At 38.5% G+C, this 20,095-nt stretch overlaps 1 protein-coding gene across 2 annotated transcripts in view; it reads right to left on the bottom strand.

The window, feature by feature from the left end:
* Positions 1 to 20,095, bottom strand: part of LOC149084273 (astacin-like metalloprotease toxin 5) — a 76,728-nt gene that overhangs the window by 20,754 nt on the left and 35,879 nt on the right. For both annotated transcript variants that reach the window (XM_089234643.1, XM_089234642.1), the window contains exon 5: positions 12,942 to 13,117. In XM_089234643.1, coding sequence (XP_089090769.1) covers positions 12,942 to 13,117 — 176 coding nt within the window. The remainder of the gene's footprint in view (positions 1 to 12,941; positions 13,118 to 20,095) is intronic.

Genomic DNA, 20,095 nt, shown 5'->3' with positions numbered 1-20,095 from the left:
AGCGATTGCCATTTCGCCAGGGATTAAAAATTTTTTTTTGGCAAGCATATTGCTGAGTAGCGACCAGAATGCCTACTGAAGGCGAAATTAATTTGTCTGACACTACGTTGTCAAGCATGGGTTTTAAACCATCGACATTTTGGGAATCTGACCCTGAGCTTTGGTTCAGTCAGATTGAAGCCCAATTCGCAATCAAGAGCATCCAGGAAGATCAAACAAAATTCCCTACTGTCGTTGCATTTCTAGATTGTAAATTGTTATCTTGTTGCAAAGATTTGATAAAAAATCCTCCTTCCGGTAATGCCTACGAGTCGGTAAAAAAACACATTTTAGATCATTATTCGCAATCTGAATCGTCACGTTTGAGATTATTACTGCAGACCTCACTTTAGGTGACAAAAGGCCTTCCCAAATGTTGCTCGATATGCAAAATTTAGCACGTGGTAATATTGGCGAGGAAATTTTGCGCTGGCTGTGTTGCAAAGACTGCCTCCACATACGCAGCAGGTATTGGCTGTGTGCAAGGATTCTTTGAACGACCTCGCGTCTATTGCCGACAAAGAGCATGAAATTTCGGGTGTATAAATTCTATATCAACAATTTCTAATCAGAATTCTGATTTAGCGTTGATTAAGGCTGAATTAGCCGATCTTAGAAACGGGTTGCAGCTCATGTCGCGTGGTAGAGAACGTTTTTCGAATAATCGTCGTTCGTTTAAACGAAATTTTTCTAGAAGTATTTCCCGTGACCGACTTAATTATGGCAAGTTATGTTAGTACCATAAACACTTTGCAAAAAAAGCAAAAAATTCATTAGTTCTTGCCAGTGGTCGGAAAACTGACAAGTGCGTCGGTTTCGGCGGCGGTCGACGCACGTCATGCTACCAACAGTAGTTTATTTGTAGTTGATATTAAATCGGGATTTCGATTCCTTGTCGACACTGGGGCTGTAGTATCCTGTTTTCCGCGAAATTTAGACAGGACTTCTAAAATACAAAATTTCGCGCTGTTCGCTACGAATGGTTCTAAAATTGTCACTTATGGCATCAAACATTTGGAATTGGACTTCGGATTACGTCGACAATTTCCATGGGGATTTATTATTGCTGACATAAGCCATCCCATATTGGGAGCAGACTTCCTCAGGGAGTTTGGATTATTGGTAGATGTCAAAAATAATGTATTAATTGACAATTTGACACCATTTTCAAACCATTTGGCAACATGACACCATTTTCAAACCATTTGGCAACATGACACCATTTTCAAACCATTTGGCAACATGACACCATTTTCAAACCATTTGGCAACATGACACCATTTGGACTACCATTTTCCGGCTCATTTTCTGATTTAACGCCAGTATTAAGTGAATCGCCATATAGTCCATTATTATGTAAATTTTCCAAATTGTTTAATACCACATTGAATGTGAAGTCTACCTGTCATGTAATTACCCACTGTATTGAAACTAAGGGACGTCCTGTTTTTTCCTAAGTCAGACGACTTTCACCGGAAAAATTAATAGTCATTAAACATGAATTGTAATCACTTTTAAAACAAGGGGTTATTCGACCTTCGAAAAGTAAGTGGGCTAGTCCCATACATCTTGTGCCGAAAAAAAATAACGAGTGGCGCATATGCGGCGATTTTCGCAAATTAAACGCCGTTAGTATCGCAGTTCGTTATTCGATACCTCACATTCATGATTTTTCGCACAATTCGCATGGTAAAAGCATTTTTCCCAAAATTGATCTGGTGGGAAAGCGTACCATTAAATCCCTATAGAAAAATCAGATATTCCTAAAATCGCGGTCATAACCCCCATTAGGGGTATATGAATATATTTACATGACGTTTGGCTTGAGAAATGCGGCACAGACATTTCAATGATTTATGGATAACTAGGGGGGCGGCCAACCCCCCCCCCCCACTTCTCTTCACCACATATCTTGTTTATTTCGTCCCACTTCATCAGCGTGCTATGGAAAGGGACGTGTGAAAGCACCAGCTTACTGAAGAAGCGAATTTTGCAATAATAAAGCAACAAAAAACAAATGTGATTCATCAAGTAACCCTAGAAGACTTCAATTCGCTGAATTTTAGTGGGGCACCCTGACAGGATTTATCTCAATCTACCGATGTGTTGCAAATTTTACAATGTTAAACAACAAAAATCAATGAGATTCATCAAGGAACACCCAAAATGAAACCTGTCAACATTTCCATGGGACCCCGACCTGGAGGCTTGTCGGACATCTCCCCGGTGAGGGGCCACAAAAATTTTAAATTTTCATCAATTTTACAACGAAAGAAATCCAGGGCCCCCATCCAGTACTGGGGACCCAATACTCAGGTTTTTAGTGGGGAATCCAGACAGGATTTATGTCGGTCTTCCGCTGTTGCAAATTCTACAAAGTTAAACAAAAACAAAAAAAGAATCAGATTCATCCAGGGCCCCCAAAATGAAACCTGTAAACATGGGTCCCCGACTTGGAAGCTTGCCGGTCATCCCCGCTGCGAGTGCCATGAAAAATTTTCATTTGTATTCGTTTTACCAACAAATAAAATCCAGGGCCCCCAACCAACTACCCGGGACACCAATTCGCATACTTTTAGTGGGGCCCCGGACAGTCTTTATCTCGGGCTCTTGCTGTTGCAAATTCTACAACAGAAAACAATGAGATTCATCCAGGGCCCCCAAAATGAAACCTGTAAACATGGGGCCCCCGACTTGCAAGCGTGTCGGTCATCCCCCGCTGCAAGTGAGATGAAAAATTTTCATTTGTATTCGTTATACCAACGAATAAAATCCAGGGCCCCCAACCAATTACCCGGGACACCAATTCGTATACTTTTAGTGGGGCCCCGGACAGGCTTTATCTCGGGCTTCCGCTGTTGAAAATTCTACAACAGAAAAGAATGAGATTAATCCAGGGCCCTCAAAATGAAACCTGTAAACATGGGGCCTCCGACTTGGAAGCTTGTCGGTCATCCCCAGCTGCGAGTGCCATTGAAAATTTTTATTTGTTTTTACCAACGAATAAAATCCAGGCCCACCCACGCAACTACCCGTGACCGAATTCGCAAATTTTATGGGCCCCCAGACTGGATATATCTTGGGCTCTCGCTATCGCAAATTTTTCAACGTTAAAGCAGCAAGAAAACAATGAGATCCATATCAAGGGCTCCTGAAAATGAAAACTTTTAACTTCCCCATGAAGGTATACGTGCAATCTCCCCCGGATACCCGGACCCTGTGTGTTGGGAGCACTGGTGTTATACGTATATTATACATACCTCTCGTCATGACCCCCCACAAGGTCAGGGTTGACAGGGGCCGGAACGATTCTTATCACTTTTTAATTTTTCACACTATAAATTAACCACAGAGGGGCCCCTGAAAAGCAGGTTTGGGGGCTCGCCAAATTCCAGCCTGGTGGCTCTGCTGTAGGATGTAGAAGCTTCTCGGTACATGCACATAACATGGTCCCGATGGGTCAAATGTGTCCCGATATGTGCTACAGTTAAATGAATATTTGACCCCAAATCGTAACCGACTTCCGTAACACAAAAACGTAACAGATTTCCGTCACCCATTTCCGTAAAATAAAATCGTCACTAATTTCGGTTGCTTAGAAATAGGCCCTTTTCGAGTTTTTGATTTTATATTATAGATAAAATATTGTAGATATTCTTAGTGGTCTTGATTGCTGCTTTTGCTATTTAGATGACATTCTGGTAGCTTCAGAAAATGTTGAACAACATAAATCCGATTAGAGTAAACTTTTCTAAGTGTTATCTGATCATGGAATAGTATGTAATTTGGATAAATGTATTTTTGTACAAGAAAAACTTTCATTTCTTTGTTTCGAAATTTCATCCAAGGGTGTAGCACATTTCCCTCATAAGGTCAAAGCCATGTTAGATTATCCATTACCTAAAACTGTTCATGATATGCGCAGATTTTTGTCCATGATTAACTTTTACCGTAAATTTTTAAAGAATGCAGCTTCAGTGCAAGCTCCTTTGTTTGATTTAGTTAAGGGTAATTGTAAAAAAGATAAATCGAAATAGCTTGGACAAAAAATTTGCAAGATACTTTTGACCAACGTAAAGTCGTGATTTCTAACGCTACTTTACTTGCTTATCCGAAACATAACGCTAAATTGTCACTCATGGTAGGTACGTCAGAATTTGCGATAGGTTCTGTGTTGCAACAGCATGTTAATAATCACATCTAATCTTTAGGTTTTTTTTTTTCCCCGCAAACCTCTACCATCTGAACGTATATATAGTACCTTTGATCGTGAGCTTTTAGACGTTTATTCATCTATAAAACATTTCAGATATATGGTCGAAGGCAGAGACTTTATTGTCTTCACTGACCATGCCCCTCTAACCTATGCATTTTTGCAAAAAGGTGATAAACATTCACCACGACAAATTCGTCATTTAGAATTTATCAGTCAGTTTACGACCGATTTGCAATATGTCAAGGGCAGCGAAAATTCGGTAGCCGATGCGTTTTCCCGCATATCTGAAATTAAAGATTTATCTATAAATTAAAAGGAAATGGCTCTTGCTCAGGATTCGGATGGGGAGCTGCGGTCACTGCTTGGGTCAGACACTAATCTCAAATTGCAGCAAATTAACTTTCCTCCGAACTGTATTGTGATTTGTCAACAGGCACCATTAGACCCTATGTGCCAGAAGGCTTCAGACGTCAAGTTTTTGACGCCGTGCATGGATTGTCTCATCCAGGGATCAAGGCCACTATCAACCTTCTACGTAAGCGGGTTATTTGGAAAGAATTGGAAAAAGACTGTTGACTATGGTGTAAAACATGCATTCCTTGTCAAAAATCTAAGGTACAGAGGCATGTGAAATCTGCTCTCGGCGAGTATACATTGCCTCCTGTTAGATTTCACCACGTACATAAAGATGTGGATGGTCCTTTGCCACCTTCCAATGAGAATAAGTATATTCTAACTGTTGTCGATCGCTTTAGTCGATAGCCTGAAGCATTTCCGATGAAAGACCAATCTGCTGACACTATTGCCAGTACCTTCTACAATGGCTGGGTAACCCGTTTTGGGGCACCCGATACAGTTGTAACTGACCGAGGTGCAAATTTCCAAAGTAATCTTTTCAAGTCACTTTGCAGGTTTCTAGGAACATTCGGCATCAGGACAACCTCCTATAATCCGAAGGCCAATGGTATGGTCGAACGTTTTCACCGTCAGTTGAAGAGCTTACTGATGTGCCATGGTGGAGCCAAATGGAGATAGAACTGCTTCCTACCATCCTCATGGGTACAGGACCGCCATTTCAACTTTGCCATACATATATATATATATATATATATATACACTGCTGGCCACCGTAAATGCAACACCCTGAAGGAAGCATGCAAATAATATGAAATTTACAACATGCATTAGCGGAGGTGAGATATGCAAATGATTAGAATTTCAGCGCAGACGCACATCACGCGCGCCTGTGGCGCCACTTCAAAGCGCTATTTAAGGCTTGGAGATTTCGACGATTTGAAGTACGGCAATTGTGTTTTTCTTGTGGTTTTTTCAAAAAAACGATCAATTATGCCTCGTAGAAAACAGCGATCATCTTTTGATCAAGTATCCGAGTTCGACAGAAGAAGGATAGTGGCCTACCGAGATTGTGGATTATCTTTCAGGGAAATCGGTAGTCGTGTTGGACGAAACCAAACAACTGTAATGCGGATATGTGATCGTTGGATGCAGGAGGGTACGACGGACCGACGTGTTCGATCGCATCCACCTCAGTGCACCACTTCACGTGATGACAGGCGTATTGTGCGTATGGCAGTGACGGATCGCTCAGCCACATCACGAACCATAGCACAGCACGTTCAGTCTGTCATCATCCAGTGTCTGCGCGTACCATTCGACGCCGTTTACAACAGAGTGGTCTGTCCGCAAGACGTCCATTGCTTCGTCTACCCTTGACGCAGAACCACAGACGTCTCCGCCGCCAATGGTGCGATGAAAGAAGGATGTGGACGGCACAATGGAATGAAATTGCCTTTACTGACGAGTTACGCTTCTGTCTGCAACACCACGATGATCGGATTCGAGTCTGGAGACACCGTGGAGAGAGGATGCTCAACAGCTGCGTTATGCACCGCCACACTGGTCCTGCACCGGGTATTATGGTATGGGGCGGTATTGGATATCACTCTCGCACTCCTCTAGTACGCATTGCCGGTACTTTAAAAAGCCAGCGCTACATCTCCGAGGTGTTGGAGCCAGTTGTCCTTCCTTACCTTCAGGGCTTGCCCACAGCCATATTTCAACAGGATAATGCGCGACCACACGTGGCACGCATTGTCCAAAGGTTCTTCGTCAATCGCCAGATTGAATTGCTTCCCTGGCCAGCTCGCTCTCCGGATCTTTCGCCGATAGAAAACACGTGGTCCATGGTTGCTCAACGATTGACCCAGATTACATCCCCAGCTGCCACACCAGATCAACTTTGGCAACGCGTGGAAGTTGCTTGGTCTGCTGTACCCCAAGAACACATCCAAAGTCTCTTTGAATCAATGCCGAGGCGTGTGGCAGCGGTGATCTCCAACAATGGCGGCTACTGATTTTGGCAGGAACCACACTTCACAGAAGTCTATAAATTTAATCATTTGATGCTTGGTCAACATGTTATCTACAAAATAAATATTGTTGCGATATCTCTTGTCTTTCTTGGTGTTGCAATTTGGGTGGCCAGCAGTGTGTGTGTATATATATATATATATATATATATATATATATATACACACACACATACATACAGATATATAAATATATATATATATATATATATATATATATATATATATATATATATATATATATATATACACACACATACATACATTGAGTACATGTGCCGTACATACTTTCAAAAGCCGGGGGGGGCGGGAGGGGGCGTTGCTCCTTCCCCCCTAAATGACGGTCTTGTATGGGTATTCGTGCCAGTGTGAAGATGGACATGCATGCCTCGCCAGTGGAATTGGTATATGGCAGCACGATTCGCTTGCCTTGTGAATTCTTCCGGAATTCTTCTCTCGTTGACCTGCCTCCACGAACAGCCTTCTTGGAGATCTTGCGGAATATAATTCGCAATCTCAGACCAGTTCCAGCGTCCAGGCATTCATCGAGAGACATCTTCGTCCATAAAGCGCCGTCCACTCCAACAGCCATACACGGACCCATACCGTGTGTGCCAAAAAGATGAGAAATTCTTCGTTCTCGATCTCAACGGGAGAAAGGACAGAGTATCTATAGACCGCCTCAAGCCTGCATTCCTATCAAGTAATTCTGATTAAGTGGATGAAGAATCATGTTCTTCAGTTCCTCTACGTGAAGAATCAGGTGGTCGGGTTGATCACTATGTGACACGATATGGCCGTTGTTCTCGACCTGTTGTCAAGTTTCAAGTTGATCGTCTAAATGACTGAGGGGGAAGTACTTGTGATGGTCGCAATATTGACTGTTTTGCATATATATTGGTTTTTACCAATTTTGTGTGTTAATCGTAATCGAATGTTCATGTGTTGTGTGGCCACGGCCACAACGAGTATAAATAGTGTGATGTACAGCATATGTTGCTTTTTTCCATTTCGTCGCTTTTAACTTTGTGTTTATTTATTTTCCCCTTTATTTTGATTCAATCATGTTTAGTTACTTTTAACCGTTTACACTAATGTTTTTGTTGAGTTTAATCTAATAAATTAAATTGTTGGCATTCTCTGTACTTGTTCGATGTTATTGCTAAAGTTAAACGACATCTCAATCCCAAAAGCGAAATAATCTCTGCCTTAAGCTAAACGTTTGTATGTTACAAGATGTGCAGGAAACTGGTTGTTATGTAGAGATGATTTATGGAACAAAGAAAATCCATGTTTGCCTCTACTGGGACTCGAACCACAGCGCTCTAGTTGACCGGTTGAGTGCGTTACTGCTAAGCTATAGAAGCAACGAGAAATTTCTTCCTTGGAGCGTATACACGCTGAACGTTTCTGTGCGTTGAACGATGACAGTAATCAGTTAATGGCTCGTAAACGACGACACCAAAGCCACCAGATGGCCACACACATATATAATGGCAAAGATGTTCTCACGAACGTTTTTAACAGCTGGCTGATGCGATGAATGTTAAAACCTTTGTATGAATAGCGGAGAGTGACGTCATCCTCCGACAGATATCCTCCGTACTTGTTAATGCAAATGTGCATGGAACTGGTTGTTCTCTGTAGAGATGATGATTTTTGGAAAGAAAATCCCCATTTGCCTCTACTGGGATTTGAATCACAGCCCTCTTGCAGTCCGGGCAAGTGCGCTACCACTATGGGGGTTTCCAACAGCTGGCCCACGAGCCTCCGAACAAGGCAAAAATACTACATATTTGTTAAATTAAATTTATGATCATTTATTTTAGCTGGTAGTTTCTATAGCAGACTTCCTGATTAATAAACTACGTACTTATATTCATTATTTCTATATAAATCATTTCGTTCTCCCTAATGTATTATCCGCATATTCAACCGTTCAAGTTGATGGTGTCAAAACTTCAAGCACAGGCAGGCCGAGCGGAGGAATCATATTGGGTTATATGATTATATATTGGGTTGAACCGATAAAATCAAAAAAATTTTTAAAAATTGTCTCGAAACTAGATTTTATATTATTGCCGAATTTTCTTTGGTGAGTGATCTAAAATGTTTAACAGTTTTTGGCTATTTTCCTCCTAGCAAAGAATATAACACTAACTTTAGACAGTTTTTATCAGACCTGTCTTTCTCTGAATTTATTTGTAACTTCGATAATGTTACAATTGCTGGGGACTTTAACGCTATATTAGGTGATAAAACATATTTTTCTATTATGCATGATGAAAATGATACTGTTACTAGAGCTTCAATAGATAAGATAAATAACGAGCGTGGCCGTTGCTCTCTCTTATATGATTTTTCTTAACTAATAGCTTGATCTTATTGAATGGTTATTCAAGGGGAGACGCACATGGCGCGTTCGCATATTATTCCTACACGGTTGATTTATTTGCTATCTCATATGATTTATACACACAATATTTTCATGACTGAAATTTTGGATGATTGTTTCTCCGATCATTTTCCAATTAGTGCTAAATTTATTTCACCTACTGTCCCTCAAAACAAAAGATTATTAACAAACTACAAAAGATCATTCTGGAATACCGATTGCTCAGAAGAGTTTGACTCGATAGTTAATCATTCTTTTTCTAGGATTCCCGATTTAGAAGTAACTCCTAAGATATTCGTTGAGACTCTCTCTTTAATGTACTACTGAACTGAATCTTATTCGTACCGTACACAATCCCGAGTTTTCCCGTAACAGACCAACATGGTTTGATGAGGACTGCCGTAATTTAAAAAAAAATATTCATAGAACTCTTCGTTCTCTCAGAAAATCTCACTCTCAAGAAATATTTTTAACTTTTCGAGCTCTAAAATTGAGGTATAAAAAACTCTGTAAAACGAAAAAAAAAAATGTTTTTTTTTCAAACCAAAATAGTTTGTTGATTTATGCCAAAAATTTTTCTGAATTTTGGAAAATACTTAATAATTTTAAACCTAGACGTTCGAATCTCAATAATTTTCCTATAGCGATATGGTACCAGTTTTATTCAAATCTGTTTCCACCCCCCCCCTCCTTCCGACTGATAACAATCAAGTACAAATTTTTCCCTCCAGTTTCGAGTCGGCTCTTATTTTGAACATCCCGTTTTTTTTTGGAAGAACTTTTGTTTGCCCTCAAGAATATGGAAAGTTGAAAAGCTCATGGAAGAAATTCCATAAAATCTGAATATTTGAAGAGTTTGAGACCTGCGAATCTTTCAAGGCTTCTAAAAATCTTAAATGATATCTTTGAAAAAACATGTTTTCCAGTTTCCTGGATCGACGTACGAGTCAATCCTATGTATAAAAAAGGTGATCCCACCCAACCAGAGAACTACAGACCTATTTCTTTGATCTCAGTCGCGACCAAGTTATTTACCTCCATCTTGATTAATCGATTAAATACCTGCCTAAATGAGAAAGACATTATTCCAAGGGAACAAGCTGGATTTCGTTCTAATTTTTCAACCGCTGATCAAATTTTATTTTGAATGACCTCATACAGAAGTATATTTATTTTTTAACCTAGGGGCAAACTCTATGCTATTTTTATTGATTTCAAGAAAGCTTTCGATAGTGTTGACCATTCCCTACTCTAGCATGTTCTGAGATCCATAGGAATCAGTGATAAACTTTTCCTCCCTTTTCATATCTGTCAAAAGGATTTTTGCCCAACTAAGAATTAATCAGACATCAATTTTCGTTAATGGTAAAAAATTTTCTATACATCCCATCAGCAATTGTACATATTGCAACCTTTTGGTATTTGAGGATTGGAATCATGTAATTTTTTACTGCCTTTTTTACTCTAATCCCAGATCCAAATATTTAAATCTCTCTTCAGGTCCCGTTAATATAGCTCAATTACTTTCGATCACTTAATGTATGTTGTCGTGTATTCGCCTACGCTCGCTCTGTTTGGACCGAAGTCCATATATTTCTATTGTTATTAATTTATTTTTTCTTTTATTACTTGCTTTTTGTCCGCATAGTATGTATGTTACCTATTATTATTTGTCGGTATATTATGATCATGTTTATTCTGTGTCTGCTTATCATTCATTCATTATTTCCCCTTGCCTTATATTAATTGTTCTGACACCAACATATGTGCTTCATTATATTCCCAATGCATTGTATATTTTGTAAATATGACTGTAAAAAGTAGCAACAACGAATTGCCACTCATTGAAGGACCTACTGGTCAAATCAATAAAATTTATTTATTTATTTATTTATATTCATTATTTCTGGTGACGGAAATAATTTACTATGCCTTTTTGAATACAAAAATTCCTCATAGCTGTAGTTTATTATGGGTATATTTTTTCTATTTCTTTCCGCCTCTTCGTTGAGGAAGTTGCCTGTTGGTGGCCTCTTTACTTGTATTTGAATGCATATTTGGCGTTCTGCTTACTATGACGAAAACTTTTTCGAAGTGGATGTCAACTGAGATTGGTACCTGGAAATTTCAGACGACTAGGCTACGCAGATCAAAGGATAAAAAATGTGCCGTACTTCATAGTAAGGTTGGTATTACGCCGTTTACGAAGTTCCATACCCGGAGACAATGATCATTTGTGACGAAATCAAAGAAGCATTCATCTCTAAATTTTGGCATGGGAGATTCTACATTTGTGTGCACTAGACTTTCACTTCTTCAAACCAAACCACCAGTATATTAGAGATGGTAACGTATCAAAATACATGTAAAGAGCGAATCATTTAGGCCAGTCACGGCCCGGGCTCTGTCCCTTCCGGGATACAAGCCCTTTACCCATGTGGGTCGGGCCATGCTGGTGACATATAGAGCGAATCTGGTTCCATGTAATTTTATGGACGTAGGTAATGGTGCGCGTGGTGATTCCCTTTCATATCTGCAGATAAGTCTGCCTGGCCCATTTGGTCAATATCATCCTGGTGTCATCACGTGTTTACCTATTTTGGGTATCCTCGTAGCGGATGGTTAGTACGATCCACGTCTCTGGAACACTTTTTATCCCGAGAACAAAACTCCTTTTGAAATCTACCAGTGTGTGAATCAATTGCTAGAGTGTCTATTCGACCCGTGCTGCCCCACATAGAGCCACTGTAGGAGTAGCGCCAATCAGCACAGGGCATTGATACAGGTCGAAAGGACCCGTAGTCAACGTGTTAAAATATGAATCTTGAATTTTTACTGAATATTTATTTTCTATTGAAATGAAAAGATCTTTATAATCTCTCTCTCTCTCTTTTTTCCTTTCCTTTTTTTAGTTCAGAGAACTTTAATTTTTGCAGAAAAATTGAAGTTGTTATTTGCTGGCAAATATATTCGATGTGGCACTGTATTGATTTTCGTCTAACTTGTTGGCCATTGGGTGCGGAAAAAGCGCAACGAAATTAGCGTTATGTAGTTTAGGATGAAAATTTCTGAAACCGAAAAATATATACGAGTTACATATCCTGAGATATCGTTTTAGTGAAGAAAAATTAAATTTTCTCTGTGGCCAGCATTATAAAGGAACTTTAACTGTGTATATACGGTATATATAATCCCAGCCTAACACTAGAAATTTCGTAAGAACTCTTTAATAAAACTTAAAAAAAACAACCAATATGCCTATTGGTTACATTCGTTCTTACAATGTTCTTATTGGTTACGTTTTTCAAGTATTATAAAAGTTTTGTAAAAGCTATTTTGTAAAACTTGAAAAATGCAACCAATAAACTGATCGGTTGCATTTGCTCAAATGTAAGTAAGCAGTAAGCTTATTGATTTTTTTTTCAAGTTTTAGAAAAAAATCTTTTATCAAAGTTTTATAGTGTAATTAGAACAAAAGACAAAAATAATATTAGATAAACATTCACATACCCGGCTTCAAAGTTGAAGTCGCAAAACTTTCAAACGTTATGAGCTCGTTCAGCTAACCCCCCTGAAATACTGGCTTCTGGCAATAAATTTGAATAGGGCATATTTGAAGCACCAGCGATATATATATGCTTCGGAAACGTTCAGGAAATAAAGTGGGGGGGGGGGGAGATGGAAGGCCTTCTCCCCTTCCCAGCCACCCTTTATTTTTACTCTATTTTTTTTTTTTTATCCGTAGCGGAAAGATAAACGGGGAAAAAATTCCGTTGATAGGTCAAATAAACAGGATAAAAATATCTTCAGGATATAAAGCGCAAACTAATTACTTCGAATATAATAAATGTTAATTCGAATATAATAAATGAAATTTCAGAAAGGAAACTAAAAAGACAACCTTCCTTGATGTTATCCCAGTATATGATGAGGTAGTCGTCTCGATCAGACCTATTCTGCTCGTGGTAAAATCCTAAGGCGTGGCCAATTTCATGGATCATGGCTCCCATCCATTCGCATCCCGCTCCAAGGGATAGTGGTTGAGCTCCTCCTGTTCTGCCAATATTCGAGTAACAACTGAAACATCAGAGAAATTATGGATTCGCTATAACAATGCAATTACATTATTCAACTTTATTTTCGGGCGCGGCAGTCCGGTCGATAAGATACTTGCCTAATGTACCAAAGGATGTTTAGAGGTGTCACGAGTTCGATACCCGGTTCGTCCTTGTCAGAAAACTTTCCTGACAGGGGTAAAACAAAAAACGGCGACTTGACCGCAGCAAAAAACTGTTACCACAGGGAATTCCCCCATCGAGGGGTTAGCGCACCAACTTCTCGATGAGTATAAAAAAAAAAGCTTGCCATTCGGAATCGGCAATAAATTGTAGGTCCCGGTCTAGTTAGTCCTCGTGTGCAGAAAATGACCGTGGTGCGACAAAAATGATCAACTTTCTTTACCTACTTATACTTACATGCACTTCGTACACGTTCCTCTGCGGAATTTCAAACGAATTGGTAGATGCAGGAGACTTGTGTGTGTGTGTTTATATAACGAGTCTCGCTGCACGGTTGAACACAGTGGAACGCGCATAGCCCAAATTATGATATTTTCATGTAATAAATGCAGCGGCTTATTACCCCAACGGAAGTTTCGTTTCCTAGACAACCTACCAAAGAAATGGGTCGGCTGTTTGCTTTCGCCTCCCGACGTCTCGTCACGTTCGTGATTTGGAAACTAACCTCGTGCACCTCGGGATTATTGGTGCAATATAGTATTATTAAATACTATCTATAATACCCGGCGCTGCCCGGGTTTCTTCAATGAGGCTTTTTTGGATCACGTGATATCGCCCTCTATTTTTCTTGAGGGACATATAAACCGTGTCCAAGTTAACCAATATGGCGACTTCCTGCGCGATTCATGAAATAAACAAATCTAGATTTACAGAAACGTGGAAATGAATATATATTTTTCCTTTTTTAAGGGGCGCTAGGTATTTTGATAAACCTCCACCCCCTGAACTTCAAGTTACCCATCTGCCTGTTTTAGCTTTCAAAAAATGCTTAATTAAAGCTGTGGAATTTTTTCGATCCACTTTTTACGGGCTCATAACTAATTTTAAAATATCCTAACCCACATGAATTTATGCAAATAAATATCAAAAGACAATACGGAGACATTAATTTTCATGCTTGAGAAGATATAAATAAAAAGTTGAAATCAATGTTATTACATGGATATCCAACTCAAAAGTAGGTCCGACTAATTACTTCATATTCAATCTCCTGGGCTTCGTATATCTCTAAGCGAACTGAATATTTCAAAAATCGAGAATTCAATGCAATTTTTAAAATTAAAAATTATTGATGGGGGGGGGGGGAACCCCACCAAATTTTCGCATTTCCACGGTGAAATTGGCAATTTTAACACTGATTTCTATGGGAATCATCCTTTGCCTGACCCTCAAACTGATGCTGATGATGGTTATGACGTCTATTCGAAAAGCCTCATTACTGGGAGTATTGAAAATGTGGCCAACCATTATAAAGGCATAAACTATTATTCATATACATTTACTAACAGGATTAGAGAAGTTACAAATCAGGAGAGCAGGTGAATCCAGCCTCCTGACTTAATTCATGTTGCAGCTTTATCGCTCTCACTAATTCACAATTCTTCAATTCAATAAAGAATTAGAAACTTATATGAAATATGCTAAAAGAAATAGTTTAATAGTTGGAGATACAAATATTAATTTGTGATGTTTCTCTATCTTTACCATGTAATGTCTGGACATAATGCCAATAAATGGCTTTAGTACGTTACACGAATATACATGTATAACGAGAGAGATTAATAGAACTAAAACGTGCCTTGATGTCTTCTATAGAACTTAACAAAATACAACTCAGAAATTTAATGTATATAAAACTCACATAACTGACCATTATCCAATAATACGATGCATAAATTTTTTGGAAAGAGCAATAAGGAAAAGAAATGAAACATCAACAAATAACAATTATAAAAAATTCGAAAATTTCATTTCTCACATAAACCTAAAAAGTATCTTGGATGATCACTGTATTCAAAATAAAGACAGACGTCTCATGGATATTTTGACAATGAATTGGGGTCTGTGGACCAAAAATATTTTTAAAAAAATCCTAAAAAATTGGAAAAAAATGGATTAGCAAAAAAATAATTGAAAAAATAAACATCAAAGAAAGATTATATAGAAAACATAAAAAACACCCATACATTTTATCCTATGAGATTGAATATAAGGACTAACAGAAATTTAAAAAAATTATTTAAAAAACAAAGCAAAAGTATATTAAAGAAATGTTTGATACGTGTGAAAATAACAAAAGGCTACAATGGAAGAGTATCAACGAACACGTATGGAATAAAAATACGAAACAAAACACCTTAACAGAATTTTAAAACCCTAGAGATTTGGCTGAAAGTTTTAATAATGATTTTATTAGAAGAAACTGCAAACTGCCCTTGTAAAACAATAGAAGAAAATGTTTTTAATAATTGTTGTGTTTGTTTGTTCAGAGACCTAATGAAACATTAAAAGGAATAATAACAGTAATAAGACAGACTTAAAAGATAATAAGACAAGTGGATATGACGAATTAACCCCAAAAATGATTAAAATCATCTACTATCACTTAGATATATTAAAAAATATTGTTGATGTTCATCATCATTCAAATGGATGTTTTTACGAGTTAAAATATTCTATTATAAACCCAATTTATAAGGCAGGAAATATCAGTGAGAGAGAGAGAGATTTAGTAAACTATAGACCGAGATATCTCAATTCTTCCAGTTTCTTCAAAAATAATAGAGAAATGTATTTAAAAAAACTAATCGGCTTTTTAAATAACAGAAAATTTTTTGCAGCTAACCAATATGGCTTTCAAAAAAAGAAAAACACTGAAATGGCTATTTTTGAATTAAGTAATTTAAACAATGGATTTAATAGCAATAAATACTCCATTACAGTTTTCTTAAGATTTAAAACGTGCATTCGATTATGTTGATTTGGATATTCTAACACAGTGGTTCTCAACATTTTTTGACCCAAGGTGCCCTTTCTGGTATATAATTTCTATGGCGGGGAGCCCCGTAATCCTATTTATATTTATTCATCAAAGTTACTGATTTATTTTTATTATTCAAAAATAATTATTATTTTCTTCAAATTTACTGCTTTTTTTATTTTTCCTCAAGCGGCCGCGGAGTCCCCGGAAGTTCATACAGAGCCCTAAGGGCTCCGCGGAGCACCGGTTGAGAACCGCTGTTCTAACAAAAAAAACTTTTCAGCAGGCAGAAAAGTAGAAATGTACTAAATTGATTTAAAACATACTATTATGATAGGCAACAAGCTGTTATAATAAATTGTGAAATCAGCACTTCCAGAAGGTGATGAAAGGAGTTCCGCAAAGATCAGTCCTAGGGCCATCATTATTTCTTGTTTATATCAATGATTTGTGTAAAATGAGTTAAAATGGTAAATTAATATCATTCGCAGATGACACCATCCTTTATGTTGAAGATTCAGAAATGACAGTTTAAAAGAAAAAGTTGAAGACAGAGACGCCGGAACGTATCTGCTGGTGTTGCTAAAGCAATACCAATCATACCAATCGCCATTTGAACATAGCTCAAATACAAGGATGACGTCACTCTCCGCTACCATACGAATGTTTTTAACAACTGGCTGTTGCGAAGATATATTTCGGAAAGAGAGAAAATTCAACTGCCCCTGCGGGGAATCGAAAGGACGTGGGTTCGATTCCCCGCAGGGGCAGTTGAATTTTCTCTCTTTCCGAAATATATCTTCGCAACAGCCAGTTGTTAAAAACCTTCGTATAGCTCAAATATTTCACTGAAAGCGCTTTTTTTTTTAAATTAAAATTTTTGAAGATATATCCGTGGGACCGTTTCCTTGTAAGGATTTGCATTACTGTAGCTCTTTTGGTTTGCAAGTCATTTCAGGTCCAAGGGACTTTCTCATACACCATATATGTCCATTAAGCATGAGAACAAAATGAGCATCATAGAATCTCAATTCCACAGCGGTAATCACAGCAATAGACTTGAGACAGTACGTTTCATCGCTGATTTCAGACGGATCTCAACCCTTTGAGTGACATTGACGAGATATCTCGCCGCCTTATTTTAGCAATGGCAAGCCCAAATATTTTGTGAAGTTAATCCCTCTCTCAGTGGAACACTTTCCCAATCTATTCCAATGGTTCATAAACTTTTGTCAACCACGGCTCCCTTGCCTAATTCATGATTCGTAAGCGGCTCTTCAGGATAGATTAATAGATATTTTCCCGTATAAAAGAATTTCTTCAAAGCATAAACAAATCAATATCTCAAGCTCGCCCCGACACCCCACATAAGCGACGCACACTTTGAAAAAGCTGATCTATACCCATTACTTTTCATTACTTTATATACTCATTTACTGCTGAAAATCATAAGGAAGCTTATTGCTATTATGCCATGTAAAGGGTAAAAAGGCATTAATCAATAGTATTCCTGTTATTATCAAAATTAAAATTCAAAGCTCAACATAAGTTTAAATAAACAAATACAGACATAGAAACATGTATTGATTGTTAATTGCATTTTTAATTGGGTTGCTATATTTTTGAAATACATGACATCCATATTTTTATGGGCATCTTTTTCTCAGTCACCTCGTTGGGAATTTTGCCTGTTGTATTTGTATTAAAAAAACATCCTAGCGAAATGAGATGCTGTATATTGAAATTCAAAGACGAAGGATAAATGGTTCGGCGTTTGTTTTTACATTTTTCATGACTTCTGGCAGTGTGAGGGAGAATTTGTGAAGGGAAAAAAATACATAAATGACTTCAAATAGAGAGAGAGAGAAAGGGAAAAAAACACAACGTTTTAATTATCACCATGAAGTTATCGTCTAAAACAGTGTTTCTCAACCGCCGGGCCGCTATATTCATTACCCTTTCATTTTTTTCATAACTAATTTATTTCTTTCAACAATTCTGAAAAATTTTCCCCCCCGTGAATTCTGAATTGGTGCAGGAATTATTTCTTTCAATTATTTTTGATTCATCAAGTCCAAAATTTGTATCAGTTTCAGGATTTTTTATTTTCTTTCATTAGTTTAAAATACATACCTTCAGTGCTGAATTTTCGCTAGTTTTTGTGTTAATCTATTGAATTGTGTATTTAACATTTTATGTATGGATATTTCACAGCGTTCTTGCATATTTTGAAGTAATGGGTGCCGATTCCTCAGGAGCGTAGCCAGAATTCTTTTCGGGGGAAACCAAAGTGATAGAACAATAGATTTGGCCATCTTTTTCCCTTTTTTCGGTCATTTCGGGAGGGGACCAGACACACACCAATTCCCCCTCCCACTACGCCCTTGCGATTCCTACCCCCAAATATATAAAATCGGGCAAATATTTTCCGTGTCCGAAACTATTGAGACGCACCGGGCCCCTTAGGTAAAGGATCATTCAAGTATTACGTCAGCATCGATGGGGGAGGGGGTTCCCGATTTGCTGACTTTAGATGACAAGGGGGGGGGGATTTGGATGATGCTTATGTCTTCAAACACTCTTTATGAAAATATGAAATATTTTTAATGGCATCTTACTCGGTCCGTCAAAAACGAAAAATCCTTTGGATATATTGTGGGTGCCTGAACTAACATTCTCCCTAGTGATAAATTCCTTACAGAGCCTCTTCAGCGAAAAATGTTTCACGGATCCTTCAAGTGCTCAGGAAATGTGTCCGAGTTGCTTAAGTGCTCTCGAACTGTGCAACGCATCACTCAAGTGATCCGTAATTATACCACGGACATGGCCCCCACATCTGAAGCAGGGCCCCTAGGCTAGGATCTTTCACGGGCCCCTTTATGATAAATTTATAGCGTGAAAACCAAAAAAATGATGAAAATCATTCCGGGCTCAAGGCTGGAGCCTTGTCAACCCACCCCTTGTAGGGGCCATGGCCACGGATCACTTAAATAATCTGGCAATGTTCCGCGGGTAACTTGAGTGATGTAGAACCGCACTGGGGGACGCTTAAGTGCTCTAAAATTGCACCACATGTCACTCAAGGGATCTCTAAATGTGCCACGGATCGTTTAAGTGTTCTGGAACTGTGTCGCGGGTTAATTAAGTAATCTTTGAATGTGCGACGGGCTTACTTCAGTGATCTGAAAATGTGCCATGGGCCACTTAAATGCTCTGGAATTGTGCCACGGGTTATTTAAGCGATCTGTAAATGTGCCGCTTAGTTCATTTTCACAAAATTGGTTTGGGGGCAAGCCACATCAGATAACCTTCAGGCCCACATATGGTCCAGGGTTTACCATATATGGCTTAAAGTGTAGGTCGCAATGAATTTCTTAAATTTTGAGTTCTTGCCCTTCAAATAGCATTGAAATTAACAGAAATCGATTATAATAACATATAAAGGTATTTTCTTTTGAAATTATAATATTTTTAAATGTTTTTTTACATTAAAAAATATATTCTTCGTCTGGGGGGCGCACGAGCCCCTTTGTCCCCCTCCCCTCCTTCGTACGTTTCTGATCCCAACAATATGCGTTAAAGGGTAGGGGGCAGTGCTGACGAAATTTTGCTGACAAGGGGAGAGGGGTCAGAGTTTTGCTTACTTTTGCTGACGGGGGGGGGGGGTGTAAAAAATGACTAAATATTTTTATCATTTTTAGCCATTAAAATTTTAGCTATTAAAAATCATACCCAGGCACGGCTCGGGAGTCGAAAAGAAGCCTCGCAAAAATTAGATCTGGTTGAAACTGTCGATAATTTGCCTAATAGGGCCTCAGAAAAATCACTTAGCCTGGGGGCCCGTCAAAGATCCCAGCTCAGGCAGCGTTGGAGGATGTGTGAGGCCTCTTATACACTTATATTATGTCAGGGGTTCTCAAACTTTTCAAATCCTCCCTAATCAACGCTTATCCGTGGCTCCCCAGAGCAGAACTGCTCTGGGAAGCCACGGATCTG

Source organism: Pholcus phalangioides, unplaced genomic scaffold (genome assembly GCF_987345545.1).
Source record: "Pholcus phalangioides strain wild (caught in Gottingen) unplaced genomic scaffold, Ppha-v1.0 ptg000008l_1, whole genome shotgun sequence".
NCBI classification, from domain to species: Eukaryota; Metazoa; Arthropoda; class Arachnida; order Araneae; family Pholcidae; genus Pholcus; species Pholcus phalangioides.
The sequence above is the reverse complement of the archived record's forward strand: the minus strand, read 5'-3'. Positions and strand labels throughout refer to the sequence as shown.